At 46.3% G+C, this 18,608-nt stretch overlaps 1 protein-coding gene across 1 annotated transcript; it reads right to left on the minus strand.

Moving 5' to 3' along the window:
* Positions 1-2,135: 2,135 nt before the first annotated feature.
* On the minus strand, positions 2,136-15,113 carry hook2 (hook microtubule-tethering protein 2). The gene is made up of 22 exons (XM_083676912.1): positions 14,941-15,113; positions 13,950-14,032; positions 12,999-13,071; positions 12,777-12,827; positions 12,475-12,607; positions 11,817-11,884; positions 11,510-11,572; positions 11,222-11,302; positions 9,652-9,815; positions 9,242-9,382; positions 8,652-8,853; positions 8,416-8,526; positions 8,039-8,126; positions 7,742-7,808; positions 7,261-7,398; positions 6,361-6,448; positions 5,642-5,676; positions 5,468-5,550; positions 5,240-5,343; positions 5,006-5,113; positions 4,813-4,884; positions 2,136-4,620 (listed from the first exon to the last, which is right to left on the minus strand). Exons 1-22 carry the CDS (start codon positions 14,983-14,985, stop codon positions 4,489-4,491), a joined length of 2,130 nt encoding a protein of 709 aa, XP_083533038.1. The 5' UTR covers positions 14,986-15,113; the 3' UTR covers positions 2,136-4,488.
* Positions 15,114-18,608: the final 3,495 nt, after the last annotated feature.

Here is an 18,608-nt window from a genome sequence, read left to right on the forward strand (position 1 = left end):
TTGTCTTGGCAGAAAAACAGGATGTTGATCAAGGTGTATGCTGCCCCCTACCGAACTGGAGGTCAGCCGATACAAAAGGAAATTCTCGCGGCGGAGGCAGAAATCGCCCGACGAACAGAGAGCCCCAATACAAGTTACAACACATAATTTATACCCCTCAGATGGTCCGATTACAGGGCGGAGTTTTCCCATGGGCATGTATCCATATACAACCTTGAAAACAGGTGGCATGTTACGCAATCCTTGATAACATTCTGGGGCAGCTCTGAAAGAACAATGGTCTCACAATTAGAAGTCTTACATCTTTATCTGCTAGGAACAGTCTGGACTTTGAGGAGACACTGATGTGTTCTCAAATGTTACCATCACTAGTTTTAGAGTAGTGATGGCTTCTGGAGAAGAGGTTTGACTCTGGCTGTCTTAAAGGCAGCTGGGACAGAGCCAGTGGTCGGGGAGGAATTGATGAGAGAGATAAGGAAAGGGGGTTGGTAGGTTGTCAGGTCGGTGCAGTGTTCAAGTTCAGTAGGGTGACAGCCGCAGGGAAGAAGCTGCCTCTGAACCTACTGGTTCGGGTGCGGAGAGACCTGTAGCGCCTCCCGGAGGGGAGTGGGGTGAAAAGTCTATGGTTGGGGTGAGAAATGTCCTTGACGATGCTGCGTGCCTTACGCAAGCATCGTTTGCCCTGGACAGCCTCGATGGAGGGGAGTGAGGAACCGGTGATGCGTTGGGCAGTTTTCACCACCCTCTGCAGTGCTTTCCGGTCCGATGCCGAGCAGTTGCCATACCATACTGTGACACAGTTGGTAAGGATACTCTCGATGGTGCAGCGGTAGAAGTTCACCAGGATCTGAGGAGACAGGTGGACCTTCTTTAGTCTCCTCAGGAAGAAGAGACGCTGGTGAGCCTTCTTTATCAGGGTGGAGGTGTTGAGGGTCCAGGAGAGGTCCTCAGAGATGTGGACACCCAGAAACTTGAAGCTGGTGACTCGCTCCACCTCAGTCCCGTTGATGAGGATGGGGGTGTGTGCGCCAGCTTTAGACTTCCTGAAGTCCACAATGAGTTCTTTGGTCTTCTTGGTGTTGAGAGCCAGGTTATTGTCGTTGCACCACACTGTTAGGTGCTGGACCTCCTCCCTGTAGGCCGACTCATCGTTGTTGCTGATGAGACCGATCACCGTTGTGTCGTCTGCAAACTTAACAATGGTGTTTGAGCCATGTACAGGTGTGCAGTCGTAGGTGAAGAGGGAGTAAAGGAGGGGGCTCAGCACACAGCCTTGTGGAACGCCGGTGTTCAGGGTGAGGGTTGAGGAGGTGTGGTTGTGAAGCCTAACAGACTGCGGCCTGTTGGTTAGGAAGTCCAGAATCCAGTTGCAGAGGGAGGAGTTGATGCCCAGTTGCCTGAGTTTAGAGATCAGTTTGGAGGGGATGATGGTGTTGAATGCTGAACTGAAGTCAATGAACAGCATTCTCACATAAGAGTTAGTCTTGTCGAGGTGGGACAGGGCGGAGTGAAGTGCCGTTGAAATGGCATCCTCTGTACTCCTGTTCTGCCGGTAGGCGAATTGAAAGGGGTCCAGTGTGGGTGGTAGGCAGGTCTTGAGTTGAGCTAAGACCAGCCTCTCGAAGCACTTCATGATGATGGGCGTGAGTGCCACTGGTCGGAAGTCATTTAAGCTCATTGCAGTGGAGTGTTTTGGCACCGGCACGATGGAGGTGGTTTTGAAGCACGCGGGGACAGCTGCTTGGGCTAGGGACAGGTTGAATATGTCAGTCCAAACCTTAGTCAGCTGCACAGCGCAGGCCCTGAGGACGCGTCCGGGGATCCCATCAGGACCAGCAGCCTTGCGTGCGTTAGTCCTGCTCAGTGCCGCACACACGTCGGTGGGAGATAGAGTGAGGGGCTGGTGATCCGCAGGGAGCACAGCCTTGATGGCCACCTCCTTGTTGTCCCTGTCAAAGCGGCCGTAGAAGTGGTTCAGCTCATCAGGGAGGGAGGCGTCAACGGAGAGGGGTGAGGTGGAGAAGATGGATTGGAGAAGGGTTGAGGGGATGGGATCGAGAGGGCAGGAATTGTCTGGTCTGGAGTGGTCCACCATGTATGCAGTGAGATTCATAAAGAAAAGACAAATGCTCAACTTGTATCTTAAGTCCCCATTTTATTTGTAGTGCAACAAAGTAGAATAGATTGGACTATAAACCTACAACTTGTCCTATACCCCTTCAATTGTTATAACCTTCTATGCAATTACACAAAAACAAGGATAAAGACACCAGATATAAAAATCAAACACTCAAACCCCCTTCAGTTCAAACCATGCACACATTGAGTTACAATACAAAATGGTGGCATAACATTAACACATCTATTCCATGATAAGAGGATACAACAACATATTTATACACAAATCTGTGGTTTCTCAGTCTGGGGTATAACAATGTTATGATCATTGCACAGATAAATAAACAATTACAAAGGTTAGTACAAGTTATAGAATGTAGTTTCTCTGATACAAGACAGATTGGGGACCTAAGATAAATTACATAATGACACAAGTGTTACTGGGACACTGTCAATGTAATAATAGGATAGATGTAGTGTTTATGATAAGGTGCTGTGTTCATTTAAAAAGTAGAGTCTATGGTTTTGGGTGCATAAATTTACCCCAAACAATTAGATTTGACGCCCATCAAAAGAATGACAAATCATTTGTTTTGAGAACAAAATACAGTAGAGTGGTTAAGTTCCAGTGTGTGTGCAAACCTTTCCAGTGTAGTTTTTCCCAAATGTGGGTCTAAGTTGTATATCAACTTAGCTTAAAACCCCTATTGCCACCTACGATCAGTACAGCACAATGTCCAGTATATCAAGTTCTCCCTAGTCTTTCAATCAAATGATAATCAATCAATATTCATAATCTGAGATTCAGGGCAGAGGGGATCAAACCCTGCTATTTGAAGGTACCTCAAACTAGCATTTCCTACATTCATATCAGACAGTCTTTCCGTGGGAGGTGGGGAGGGCATACATTTAAATCATAGACGTTTAGAACGTGGATCTAGTCCACAGAAAGGTCTAGTGTTTCATTCAAAGCTTATGCTAGTATTTCATTCAAAGTTCATTCCAAAATGACACTAAAACAAAAGCTCATTCAGCATTTGTGTGGATAGATGGCTATGACTTGAAGGTCCATATCTGTTAGTCTTTGAGAGCTTCTCCCATTCAAAGAGAAGCTGATTAGACATAGAAAGCTACACTCCATCTCTCCTTACAGGAATTTCATACAGAAGTGCAGTCTTTAAAGTTGATGGGTTTAAGATCCTAGGACCAGATCGCCAACCTCTGTATTAAATTAACAAATGGCCATTTCTGTAGTCTTTCAACAGGCACTGAACATGTCTATTATCAAAGAAAGGAAAGTGCTTTTGTGTACATTGTGTATGTTTGCTGAATTACATGAAGACTACAATACATGGACTGACTAAACTTAATAAAAAGGCTGAGGTTTAACAGAATAAAACAAAATGAAACATACTAATATTCTTCAAAGTGATTAATTCAGCTCTTAAAGCTCCTTCATAAATCATGACAAATAAAATATGTACAGAAACCCAAGTAAGAGAATACAGCTACAGAAAAAAAACAAAAAAAAAACTGAACACATTCACAAAAACAAAATGGAGGTCATGATGAATATAGAACCTTTGACCCTTCTATATTGTCGAGGTATCATTGAGGTCAAGAGTTTCACCTACATCTCACCCTATGACCCTGTAGTGAGCTGAAGCTACAGACATGGCCGGTCTTCAGATGCATACATATCAGTACACACAAACCTCTCCATGATTTTAACATGTAACCCCTCAGCATCACATTAGTGTTTCCATATCAAAGTACCACTGAGAGGATCTACGTTGCCTAGCAATGGACAGGACAATGAGGATGAAAATGTATGAAAAACTATGTTAAAAAAGGGGAAAGGTAAAGACCCCATAACGACATAAATCATCCATTTCTATCTCTGTCATCACAGGGACCGGCTAACCCACTAATGGACCCTTTGAAAACCTAAAATACATAAAATGTTAAAAAGTTTAACTTAAAAGAAACCATGGGACCAAAGATGAAAAATCCATGACAATTATGAATCTTTCAGCTTCTTTATGCTCCTCAACGTCTCTCCCTCCATCTCTCATTGAGACATACATTCTCTCTCATTGTTAAAATGAGTCCCGGCTTTGATTGCACTTGATACCAGCGCAGTTACTACCCTCAGCATCTGAGGCTCCAGAACAATCACATACCAGCAAGAGCCAGCAGGGGGCAGCGGCAGTCTGTGACAAACACCAGATGAGCAAGAGAGGCTGCGTCCAGTCAAGGCATCAGAACAGAGAGAGTAGGAGTACAGCAGAAATGTTCAGTCAAATGTTGACCATCTCATCTCTCGTCACTCCACATCCTCCTCAGTCTCTCCCCCAGGGTGGGTGTCTCTTATCTGGGCAGTTGGCGGGCTGCGAGGCCCCTCTTGGCGTGGGTGGACTGCCTCTGCTGGGCCAGGAAGGACTGGGCCTGGCCTGGGGGACCTGACCGCTCGCCCACCACCTTCTGATGCAGGGCCATACCCTGGAAGAGCAAGGTGGGAGGGGGGGGGGGGAGAGAAAAAGGGAAAACGAGAGATGAGCCAGGGTGGATACCAACTGACTAGGAAATGCAAGACCATGTCATCGCACATGCCAGTTACTAACTGAGGGTTTGGACATATGCGTATTTGCACAACCAGCCAGGCACTTTAAGACAGAAGTTTTGCTAACTCACCATGTTATACCAGGCACTAATGATGAGTTTCTCCTCCTGGTCGTGTCTGGACCTGCTCTTCTCATAGTCATGCTGCACACACAGAGGGGGGAGAGGAGGTCATGCATAGGGAGGTTCAGACAGGCATCTTCTGCATCCTCTCATACACACACACACACACACACACACACACACTATACATAGCAGCTCTTACCTCCAGGTGCTGGATCTTTCGTTCTTTCTCCGTGAGCTGGTTCTTCAGGGCCTGAACGTCGGGTGACACAGTCAAGGGCTTCTGCTTGGGGTCCAGAGTTTTGATCACCTGCAGATTACACACACACACACACACACACACACACGATAAAACGCCTTAGCTATGACACAATAGGGTTGAAGATGTTTTATGATATGTGCATCTCTAAATGAAGTTGGGAGGCAGAACACTAACCGTCCTGGCCTTGTCCACATAGCGCTTGTAGCGCTCCTCCATCAGCTTCATGTCCTCGTCCTTCTTCTTCAGGATCTCCTGCAGCTCATCGATCTTCTTGGCCACTGAGAGAGGAAGGTGAGAACAGGTCAGTGGCAGAAGAATGATAAAAGTACATTAATTAAAGCTTTAGAGTGGCCAGTGTAGTTGAATACAGCCTAGGAGGAGGAGATACAAGGACGAGCTTACTGTTGCCGTCCACTTTGGGCTCCAGGTCATCAATGACCTCTCTCTTCTTCTGGAGGTCTGAATGGGCCTCGTGAAGCTTCTCCCTGGGAGGACCACAGAGGAAGAGCATGCAGTGTTACCCTCTGATCATACGTACCTTCACAGAAACTGAACCAATAAGACAACAACACTCACAGGTGCTCCTCCAGCTTCTTCTTCAATAAGGAGGACTGAAACGGAGGGGAAAGGAATAAGTCGTCAACACTTAAAAGCAATAGACAGGACACACACACACACAAACAAACAAGCAGACACATGTACATACATACATACATACATATACACATCATAAGCATATACACTATAGAATTCAAGTTCTCCAGGTCAAATCAGAGGCCAGGCGGGCAGAGAGGGGGCCGTACTTACGATGGCCTGATTGGGAGAGTGTCAGTCGGCGGGGGCAGGCAGAGAGAGACAGAGAGGGGCAGGCGTTAACGGTGAATCACCACAGCAAAAACACGGGTTAAATTTCCCACACAAAAATCACACACGGGGCGGTCACAGGCAGGGACACTACTACTGTCCTAGAGAGGCAAAGGCGGTCAAACAAGACTCTTTTCTTCCAATTACTATATATACACAGTTCAATACAGAGAGGGACTAAAAACTGACATCAGAGATTTCCTCTGCCTCTCAAAGGAGGTTGAATGAGTCATTAGATAACTAAGATCCATAGAGTAAATATGATTTCTGATTCATACAAAGTGATGGGTTGTTATTAAGGCTATATTTCCCGATTGGCAGGACACCATCATGTTTGATCTGAGGAAGACTGTAGTCAGTGATTAGTAGTTAGAGGACATTAGGGGAAGAGGGGAGGGTGGACGGGAGGAAAGGTCCGTCTCTCCACTCACGTCCTCAGCCTTGCTGCCCTGCTCCTGAAGGGCCTTCTGGAGGTCCTCCACCTGAGAACGCAGCTGAGATATCTGCTGCTGGTTCAACCTGGATAGAGGCACAAGGAGAAAGACAGTGGGAGAGAAAGAGACCAAATTGGGGGGGGGGGGGGGGTAAAGGGCAAGGAGAGAGGGAAGGGAAAGGAAAAGAAAGAGAGAGGACGACACTAATGAGGTAAACATGGCTGCTCTGAGTGGGAGAGGCTTCAGCCAAGGTCATTTTCTGGTACATTAACTTCTGGATAAATCTATTCCCCCGGTGTTCAGCCCACCCACTCTCCCCTCTCACTAAGAGCAGATTCAGCCACTCCAGTCAAGCTCCGCAGCTCACGACCCTCATCCTGCTGCTACTGAGGACGCCTCCCACACTCTGGGCCGGGCGTCACACACGCTTTACACACCGCTTTACACACACACACACACACACGCTTTACACACACACACACACACGCTTTACACACACACACACACACGCTTTACACACACGCTTTACACACACACACACACACACAGTACGGGCAGCAGGCTGGACAATCTGGCCCTCTGCTGTCCATCCTCCACTCCGGCCCACACAATTCAACACACAGCCCAGAGGGCGACATTTACGTAGATTGATCACACCTCCTTTCAAACAAATGTGCAAAACTCCAACTCCAGCCAATCTCCAAGGATTCAATGTGGGGGTTTTCACAGCCAGAAATATACATGGTAGGGCAGTGCCCCCGCCACACACACAACCCATACGCAGATTCACACACACACAACCCATACGCAGATTCACAAAACACACACACACACACACCCCATGCACAGATTCACACACACACACACAAACACACACAAACACACACAAACACACACCTGTTCTGGGTCTCCAGGGTGTTCTGGCTGCGCTGGGACTCCTCCAGCTCCCCCTGCACCTTGACCAGGCCCTGCCTGTAGCTCTCCTCCTGGACACACAGCATCTTGTTCTCACTCTGCAGACGCACCACCGTCTCCCTGCGGGGGGGAAGGACGGGTCAAGGACAGGAGTGCTGTACTCCCAGCCCAATAGTTCATCAACCTTATCCATATATACAGCAATCAGACCATCTGACCCGGGGGGGGGGGGGGGTATTCTTAGAACCAATGGCACATTCTAGCTCCATAAATAGACTGTGTTTGGAGGGGTCGGTCCATAGCCATTTGCCACAGTGGAATACAGAAAATGTATGTGGGGCACATTGGAGAGTGAGTCATTGCTTTTTGACATCATTGCAGGTCTATTGATAGGATGAGGGAAAAGCTTCATCTGTTGTCAAGAGACAGACAGGCACAGACACACACACACGCACGCACATACTTGAACTCTGTAGGCATCATCTCGGAGGCCAGGTTTCCTAATGTGTCAGAGTCGTCACACAAGCCACCTGGAGGGGGAGAGAGAGTGATAGAAAGCGCCAAGATGTTTGGGGAGAAAATAAATCACATTGGCACCTTCAGCCTTTCCATGACAACATGAGCAGATTTCCAGACCAATGCTTCATTTATAGGTACATTCCAAAGCAACCCGCCCCCACCCCCCCCAAATTATTTTCTCATTCAAAAATAATTCTGGATGTTTTTACAGTTGTATGGTCACGTGGGTGCTGGGACTCACCTGTTTGGTTGAGACACTTCTGTTGGACCTGCGCACACCTCAGCTCATCATTGGTCTCCCTCAGCGTGTCCCGTTCCGAGATCAAACGCTGCAAAAACAACACAACAATGGAAATAAGACTCAAAAACACTCAATTGATATGATTAAAAGGGCTTAAAGAGAGGAGAGTGAGTGGGTCCCCTCATCCCTTTACAGAGCATTGAAAAAATAAAAATAAATGGTCTGAGCATTGATTACTTTATCTTATGATGACTGACGGACAGATGATTCACTTACTTAAACAAATGTATTTGTTGTAAGTCGCTTTGGATAAAGGCGTCTGCTAAATGCCATAAATGTAAATGTAGAAAAGTTTTTTCATATATCCCCCCACCCACCTCTTTTTCCTTCAGCAGGGCTTCATATTTGTCGTGGAGGTTCTTGTACTCAAACTGCCACTTCTCAGCCTTCAAGGCTTCTGACGAGTGCTTGGTGTGAAGCTCATGGACCTGCGAGACGACAAACACATTTCACATTCTTCGTCTCCGTGAACTGTCCAGTCCAGAGCATCCCCTCCTTCCTAAAAGCATCCAACTCCACATCTTCCATTGCCGCCATTCCTCCTCCTCCTCACCTGTCTCTTGTAGGTGTCCAGCTGGCTGCGGACGGCGTTGGCCCTGCGTAGCTCCTCCTCCAGCTCGCAGGTGCGCTGCATGTAGACGGTGTTGCGCTCCTCCAGCAGGCGCACCTGTCTGCGCAGGTCCCCCAGGTCCTCCAGCTTCCGCTTGTACGTCTCCACCAGCGCCTCCAGGCGGCTCACCCTGTCAGAGGAGTGTCTATAGGGGGGGGGAGAGAGAGAGAGGGGGGGGGGAAAGAGAGAGAGAGAGAGAGAGAGAGGGGGGGGGGGGGAGAGAGAGAGAGAGAGAGAGGGGGGGAGAGGAGAGAGAGAGAGAGAGAGAGGGGAGAGAGAGAGAGAGAGAGAGGGGGGGGGGGGAGAGAGAGAGAGAGAGAGAGAGAGAGAGAGAGAGGGGGGGGGGGGGGCGTTTAGATCTTTTCATTCAAATACAGTACAAACAAGTCCATCAGGGGGCTCGTCTCATCGAGGGTTCGTAACCAAAAAAGCAACCAAAGAGCGTGACGAGCGCAAACGTGAACTAGCGTTCTAATTTGGGGGACGGAGCTGTGGTGGGGTTGAGTGGGGAGACGGGGGGCTGCTGTGCTCACCGGAGGATGTCCATCTCGTCTTTGAGGGTCTGGGCCTCCTGGGCGAGGCTGGTCAGGTCCTCGTTACGGTGAGTCAGTTCGGCCACCTCGCGGTCCAGGATGTCCCCCCGGACGCGCATGTCGTCCCTGCTGTTCTCCAGCCTGCGCCCAACCCCAAAGGTCATACATACATACACACACACACGTACGTTCACACATCATCAATGAACATAGCGGAATAGGTTAGCTGCAACCGGAGGTCAGTCTGTGTGTTGAGCCCTGAGGTCAGTCTGTGTGTGTGTGTTGGGCCCGGAGGTCAGTCTGTGTGTGTGTGTGTGTTGGGCCCGGAGGTCAGTCTGTGTGTGTGTTGGGCCCGGAGGTCAGTCTGTGTGTGTCTGGCTCGGAGGCCTGTATTTGAGGGAGTAGCTGACCTGAAGTTCTCCTCCTGGAGCTGCTCCATCTGGCTCTGCAGCAGCAGCAGCTTCTTGCCTGTGATGGTGGTGGAGGCGTCCTGGGGGTCACAGCGCATCAGCCTCTCCCTTAGGGAGCGAGACTCCACCTGCAGGGACAACTTCTCCTCCAGGGCCACCCCCAACTGAAGACAGACACACACACACACACACACACACAGACACAGACACAGACAGACACACACACACACACACACACACACAGAGACACAGAGACACACGAGAAAGGAGTCAAGGTTCGAGAAGGCAGAGAGGAGAAGACAGAAAGTGGCACAGAAGCGAGGCAGTAAGAAGAGGGTGGAAGAGGAGAGCACAAGACAGAGATCAGCAGACAGTGGCACAAAGAAAGCGCTGAGCACAGATCAAAAAAGACTCACACGTATTCTTCAAAAGCGCTGAACACTGCCAAAAAGAAACTTCACATATACTGTTGGGAAAAAAAATGCTGAATACAAAAAAAAAAAGACACACCACAACTGGGGCGAAGGAAGAGAGTCTCATGCACTCATGCGGCTCGGTATCTCACGCACACAATTTCTTGCAAGAGTACATGCACATTATTCACCCCCCCTCCCCTCCCCACAAGGGTTGGGCCACTTCACATGCACAACCGTCAAAGCACAGTTAGTCAGCTGCTGCGCTACGGTCCCTGGCGGGTGGGCCACTGTCTCAATGGTGCAGTTGTTCAGCATTCACCCAGAGGTCACAACCAGGCCCTCATGATGTAGAGAGGAACAGAGACAGTGGTCCAAAAACAGGGAGGAGGAGTTTTTAAATGATATCTGTTACAGTGGGTACAGGGGGGGGGGGGGGGGGAGGTGCTCATTACGGACTCAAGCTAATGAGACTGAATAGGAGAAAGAGAGACTGGTCCTTAGGGTTACGATATGGGACAAGAATGTTGGTTTCGGGGGTCCAAGTTGAAGAAGTCATGTGTGTGTGTGTGTGTGTGTGTGTGGGGGGGGGGGGGGGGGGGGGGGGGTTAGGCAAGCTGGCATTCCGATAATAAAAGTGGGGGGGGAGTCTACTTACCTGTGGGACATCTCTCCAGTTTGAAAACAGCGAAACCCTACACTGAACTCTAGGGACAAACGGCTTGCTTTAGCATGATAAAAAAAGGGACAAAGTAAAAGACAAAACTACTGACAAGTTCTTAATATGCTGAGTATGTCGGCATGATATGAATAATGTGCTCAAAGCCTATGGAATAGATAGATGGAATAGATAGATGCGGATGCGTCTTCAATACTGAGCTAACTTGTGAGGAATGTGATGTCATTACTGGTTATCTGAGGTATCCTACGGTCCAATAACAGTCCTTTAATCAGTGGCGACACAGTCAGCATAGTTTACACAACAAACTGTCAGGGGGAAACCAGTCAAACCAGACCAGGCAAAACCCCAGCCAAGCTAAATCAATGGGGGGGGGTCAAAGCACAGAGGTGCAGATACACAGTCACACTCAGCATGCTAACACTAGTCAGGTCACAGTTACCCCCCCCCCCCCCCCCCCCCGTCTCTCTCTACCTACCTGGTGCTCCAGGTCCCGACAGCGCTTGCCTAGGTCCTCTTTCTCTTCCACCTCCTCACTGAGGAAATAATACTTCCTGGACTGGAGAGAGAGAGAGAGAGAGAGAGAGGAGGGGGGGCAGACAGGGAATTATTGAGGACGGAGGGAGGGGTAGAACAAGACAGAAAGGGAGGAGAAGGAAGACACAAAAGAGAGGTGAAAATGAGATAGCTATTGAAGAATAGATTGGGGGGGGGGGGGGGGTAGATGTGTTCAGAGAACCAGGGTGTAAAGAAGGAGGGGCCTCACCTGGTAGTCAAAGTCCCCGTAGGTCTCAGGACTTCCTGGTTCCATTGGCTCTTTGGCTAAGAGCTGCACAACAAAAAAAGACCAATCAACGAAAGGGGCTGGTTCAAACTCCAGGAAAACAGAGAGATCACATGTTCAACCCCTTTGTCAATACAGAGGGGAGGAAGACAACAATAGGTGATCTGTTGCATGTTTTATAGTCCTCTGAGAGGATAATCTTGTCAAGTATGACAAGGCTTCTGGTGAAATAAAGGGTGCTTTCATACACATATTTTGATCTGATCACAAAGAGACTCAGGTCTCTCACCTCCTGTATGGCTGTCATGACAACGTGCTGGACGGACTCCTCCAGGGTCATAATCTGCTGGATTTGCTCTTTGAAGAGGAAGAAAAAAATGTGACCAATGATTATCATTTACATTTATGGCATTTAGCAGCCGCCTTTATCCAAAGCGACTTACAACAAATACATTGTTTAAATAAGTGAATCATCACTCCATCAGTCATCATAAGATAAAGTAATCAATGCTTGGACCAGGGGCCATAGGCAGTCACAATGCACAATGAAATATTATTATTTTTTAACAGGAGAGAAACTTGTACAGGGGGGTAGTGGGGGTGAAGAGGTCTTTAGGAGGGACCGTTAAGACGTAACCTGAAGAGATGGGTCTTCAATCTACGTACCAGGCCCACTACCGTCTCCACTACCGTCTCCTCAATCCTTTCCACTGATGATTTTATATATATATATATATATATATATATATATATATATATATATATATATATATATATATAAATAATTCAGTTTATCAACTCATCTGACAACCAGACCACAGCATTAACCCCTGGCTCAGACATACACTTTCATGTGTCATATGATTTGACTGGGGAGTTAATCCTGTTAGTCTTCTCTGCACATGGCTGCCTTTCACCCTCCCAGGGCCTCCTCTATTCCAGCTCACCTTGCTTCTTCTCACAGCTGACTGCACAGCCCAGGACCAGCTGCGCCAGCTTGCCCAGCTCCGTCACGTCTCCCATCTCTCCTATCAGACTGACGTCTGGCAGGTGCTTGTCTGATACCGCGTGGCCCAGCACCTGTTCACGGAGAGAGAGAAATGAGGTGGGATATTGAGAAAAGATAGGCATGAAATCGCAAACATACTAGTAGAGGAAAGCTGTAGAATAGACGTCTTAACAGAAGAGCATCAATGACATCTGTCTGTGTCTGTCTCGTGGTCACCAACGAGGAAATGCTTCTACTCACATCATGGTAATACTCAAGCATGCTCTGAAGTATCTTCTTCAGGTTGCTGACCTGCCGGAAGATAAAAACACTAATCTTTACTAATCTTCCATTAGTAAAAATGTCAGCGTGGCCAGTGGTCACTCTTAGGTTATCTAGTAGCCAAGAGGCATTGCATCATATCCTGCTGTCTCACACTGAGACACACGCACACGCACACGCACACGCACATGCACACACTACCTTCAGGCGCCAGTTGGCCCCACTCTCCTCCTTGATCCTGCCAAGCCATGTCTCATTAAACCAGGAGGGGTCTCTGTTAACGAGAGCACAGGAAACACTATGAATGAGACGATGCCACAGGGCAATGTACTTCCTGGCTGAAAAACGGAATGACATTTCTTTATGACAGCCCCCCCCTCCCTCATATGCGTTGTGTGTGACACAAAAAGGGTGAACATTGGAAGCTTACTCGAGGCGAGATATGGAGGAACATACAGTATGTAAAATACTCAGAGCTCCATGGCAGAATCAATCATAATTGCTTAATTCATACTGAGTTTCAAAGCACTGTTTGTTCCCAGTGTATGATACAAACACAGAACATTGTTGTGTTTTGGTGTGTGTGTGTTCAAAAAAGTACACAAATATAACACCACGTGAAGAATGAAGGTCATCTGGCTTGGACAGATAGTACCCAGAAATGGACAGACAGGCCTGTGCACAAACTCACATCTGCTTGCACAAACTCACACCTACACAGAACGTACAAGACCCAGACCTTGAGTAACTTATTTTCACAAGAAAACATAATTAAAAGCAAATACAGACATTACTAGCCCTTTAATCTAACTTTACACAGCTCATATTTTTGCATAAATAATTGCATTGGCTCTGATAGGCTTTATTCAAAGTATGTACCCGTAAAATCAAATGCCTGTGTGAAAGAGATAAGCAAAACAGCCTGGGAACTGAGAAAGCCTGGGATTGAATGGGACTCAAACAAATCTTGCACCATTGCCACTCTGCTAGTGAAATGTGAGTTGAAAGTTGTGCAATTGAGTTGAAACTCAGTGTGCTTTTCCCTTGCCTCATAATAGCAGGTGTCTGTCGTTAGGCAATGCCAGCACCACCATTATAAACAATCCCACAACACATAGGTTTTGTAACACAAACACACAAATACACACTTACATCCTGTGTAGAACATGAGCAATAGCCACTCCGTTTGTCAGGTCCTGCTTGCTGGTGCACGAGGGCACCTGAAACGTCTGCAGCTGGGGCATGAGGGAGACCAAGGAGAGAACAAAGTTAGTGTTTCATTCAAACACAATCCTTTCTTCTATTTAATGCAATAGTTTATAAGTTATAAAAGAAAAACATTGCATCAACCAATACATAAAGTACACTGGTAACAGTATATCAATACAAGTAACAGTCTACCACACACAAAACAAGCACTTGGGGTAAATAAATTCATTTTTGTATCATCATAATTTACAGCTGAATGAGGGGACAACTGGGCCTACATCTCAACTCAGGATTACTGATCACTGTTTACAAATAATGCGGCGTTCAACATGTGCCGATTATCCTGCCGTGTATTTGTCTGTGCTTTTATGGTGGGAGCTTTCTTCCTACTGTGTAATAGACCTTAGCTACTTAGTCGGCTAGAAAGTTATTTAGTAAACTATTCAAATTGCCTAAACCTAGATATACTATAGCTACACCTTACATTGGATGATTGCCAAAAATAGGGGATTTTCTCTTAGAAACCTAACATTTATGAGGAGGCTTATTGGCAAGCAAGCTGCCGTGATGCTGGGTGGTTCGCTAGACCTTTGAGCTGTTGCATAAATAAATCAGTAAAGTTAAACTTTGAAGCGTGTCCACGCAGGCGATTTGTGATAGGCTACTGGGAAGACCAAAACAAACGAACGAGCTACCGTACTAACTTTTCAAGCTAACATGTTTGGTAGGTAAAGCTAGCTAAATTGCCCATCTTATTTGAGCTGTTTTAAGGCACTGGCTAACTAAACTACCTGATTTACATGCAAAAATACCTATTTGATTTCGCCACCTGTTACATTTCACACGAGTTAGCTAGATGTTGAGACTGAGGTCGGCTTGGATGACGACTTCACTCTGGCTAGCGATCGAGCTAGCAATCATAAAGAAAACTTACCCAATTTAGTAACGAATCGCATAGCTCTGCTTTATCCAAACTCATTTTGTCTAATGATTATGTGCGGCAAGCAGACAAGGAATGGATTCAGCTCCAAGACTTCGAATTTGTTTTATATCTTGCACTCCACCAGGCACTTTTCACGCAAGTCAGCCAACCTTGGCCTCCTGTTTGCTAGCTTGACTTTCGCGTTTCAGTTGCGTAAACTACCCCAGCGGGCCTCCGTATAAGAACGTTGTCATGGTAACGGATTATTTTTGCTGACCTGTTTTGGCCTTCATCTGACTGCGTCTGTATGTGTGTCTGTCTGTGTCGTCCTGAACAAAGTAAACCATACCTAGATTAGATTATAATTTACGGCTAGTTTTACGTAACGTAACGATAGCTATGCGAATGATGGCATGGCATGATGGAAGCCAGCAAATATATACTTCCATAAATGTTCGTATTCAGTTCATTTCATAGACATAGAGTGGCATATGTCAAAACAATATTTCACTTGTACAAATAATTAAAAAAAACAGTTCCTCAAAAGAACACTAGATGGCTCAAGTTGACAAGGTACTTGATCAGACTCAAAGAGCACAGGTGTTTTTATGTTCACTGAAATAAGGTATTTTGCTGCCGACATGAACAAAGTGTTTGAGAAAAATGAAAAATGAAATGAAAAGCTATAACAGAGCTAGAGCATCCAGAACAGAACACATATGGTTCACAATGACCAGTTGGCCGAATCCATAGCAAACTGTATCATCATCTAATATAGCATACATACCCCATATTCCCTCTACATTCAATATATGAATGATATATTATTCTGATATAGAGCTTTCCAAATACCCGGGGAAGCCAAATGGCTATCTATATTAATCTTTACATCAAAGCAAGCAATCAACCATATTGAAAATATCTACTTTTCACAAAGTGCTGAGTGAGAGAGTGTATATCCCTCACTATAGAGTATATAGTATAGACTATATGTATATAGTGGTATTCTATCTACTATAAATAGCTCTCACATTGATCTGTTAGTGAAAATATGCTTTAACAGCTCAATGTGAGAGGCCTCCCAGTATAGTAACATGCAGGCACACACGTAGACCTACTCTCCTTTTCCTATGTGCTGTATTTCCCAGCCCACACCTTACCCGCTCTCCTTCTCACGTTACAAACTAAGTCTATCTACATGCGCTTCATGGTGTATTTGCCAACTTCCTGTTTGCTCTGGCCAGCCAACAAGTTCAGTTCCCTCCACACCCACTGTACCTGCTCTCCAAGAACACCTGTATGAAATGTCTGGTTCACTTCCTGTCCCTCCCATCCGGACCTTTCCATCAACTCTGTTTGGACACCTAACAGCCCTTGGTTGGGGATTTTAACATATTTCACTAACTAGAGTTCCTGTTTTTGCCCTCCGTGTAACTGTAGAAATGCACATGTTTATTCAAGCCTCAGTCCATCATACATGTCTAAACATACAGACCGGCTCACTGTCTGCCAATGTACATGTTACATAATGTGTCCATCTTCAAAAATAAACAAATAACGCCTTGTTAATTTATTCAGTGATATCTGTCATGATAAAAAAAACTGAATTGTACTCTTGTTCACAAGCCATCTCACAGAAGCAGATCATTTTAAACCCCACATTTTCTGTATATCTATCTATATGCCTGTCCTGTATCTGTCTGTAAACAATCACATTTTCCCTTGTTAACACCATAACGCACTGTGTTTACCTGATTTTGAAACACTCTTTACACCCCACTGGTTTTCAGTGGGGAATATTCACCTTCCCTTTTTCCCCCAGTCCCTGCCCCCGGTGGGGAACACGTCAGGGGTGGCTGTGTGTGTGTTGGGTTAAGAGAGAGGGGCCTCAGCTTGAGTAACCCAGAATGAGAGTGTTAGACCTGGGAGGAAGTGAGGTTCATGGCTGGGGGGCTCAGTGGTGGAGTTAGTCATACACTGAGGGAGGGGTCTGCTGACTAACTCTGAGTGGTGGGGCGGGGGGGTTGGCAGGGCCTGAGAGGAGGTTGACTATTTTTGGCCCACTCCTCTTCCTCCACTCTAATTCCTCTTTTCACTCGTTCTTTCTTTCCTTATTCCCCAGATGTGTTTCCTTCCTGAAAGTCAAAAAGCAGTACTTCTCCTCTTTTCCGACCCCAGTGTGACGCACTTGTGTCCTCCAGGGAACTAGAGAGGGGTGGAGGTGGAAGGGCAAACAGAAAAAGATTGAGTAATTGTTGGATTTTTTTCAGATGTTGTGGTTTTTTCAGTTGGAAAACAATTTGGGGATGGTTCCTCATTTATTCATTATGTCGAGGGACTTTAAGCAACTGCATAGCTGAAAACTAGGGGACATTGTCACACCATTCCAGACCAAAACTGTACGCATGACATTTAACAAACACTGTCAAAGTTCATACATCTAGTCCTTCCCCATATTGAATAGCCCACACAGATATCATTCCCCTTTCAACATGAAAGTTTCAATTTGTTTATCCAACATACACACTCAAACTTGATACCAAGCACTTATATGCTAGCTATATCTCATGTTATACTGATCTGGCACTGTTTCTGTCAAAACCTAAGCAAACATCTAAGTAAATCATTCAATGCCCTTCACACACCCCTGCACATGAATTAAGTTTGTGGTTGTGAGAAACAATAGCACACTGCGCCTTTAAGTACAAGAATTCCAACAATCTGCTGCTGTGCCCAGGCGTTGGGCCCTGGAATCTGTAGGAATGTTGGCGGTGGTTCCGTTTCCCCACAGCTCTTTTCCAGGTGTCAGAGATGCAGGAAAACAAAACAAACTGAAAAAAAAGAGGAAAATGAAGGGGCAGGAGTGAGAGAGGGGGCGTATAGGGCTAAATTAGAGATCCATAGAAGTCCAATTAAAACCCAATCTCCAGACATGAGGTCATCAATAGCCATACTGAAAAGCAATAAATTGGAGGGCGAAAAAAAAATCTGACTGAGATTTATGGCTCCATGCTTATCAGCACTCTCCTCCCCCGCTCTCTAACCAGAGATTTATGGCTTTGGCAGTGGCAGGTACTCGATAATCTCGCCTCAGGAACCAGAGGAGGGAGTGTTCATCACCAAATGCACGCACGCAAACACAAACGACCGGCCCTAACTAGGTGCTGAGCCAGAGCAAGGGACGCTTGACTTGAAGCACATAGTTCATGGTGCCAGTGTTTATTGTTATTGCATGTTGTAACCGTGCTTGGTAACTCGTGATTAACCAATGTTGTTTATTGTTGTTCACTGTATCACAGTAAAGGTTGTCTCAGGTTTTGTTTTGGGAATTAAATGACCCTCAAAGTTTCGATCTAGATCTCAACATGACTCATGCCAACAGCAGAAGCAACCGGCACAACATATGACCCACTTCTTTTAAAGCTTGACCCAAAGCATCAAACAAAGGCTTTGGCAAAATGAGGTACACAGATAGATATAACCTGTGATATTTGTAATATGGCACACAGGTCTATCACTCGCCACATGAAAAACTCTTGAAAACCTGGTTTTACGTTTGCTACATGAGAAACGGTTTTGTTTGACATTGCTGACAGTTTGAGTGTGTGTGGATGTGGGTAATTCCCCCTCTCTCTCTTTCTCTCTATTTCTGACACACGCACACACACACACACACACAC

Source organism: Argentina silus (assembly GCF_951799395.1).
Source record: "Argentina silus genome assembly, chromosome: 9".
Classification (NCBI taxonomy): domain Eukaryota; kingdom Metazoa; phylum Chordata; class Actinopteri; order Argentiniformes; family Argentinidae; genus Argentina; species Argentina silus.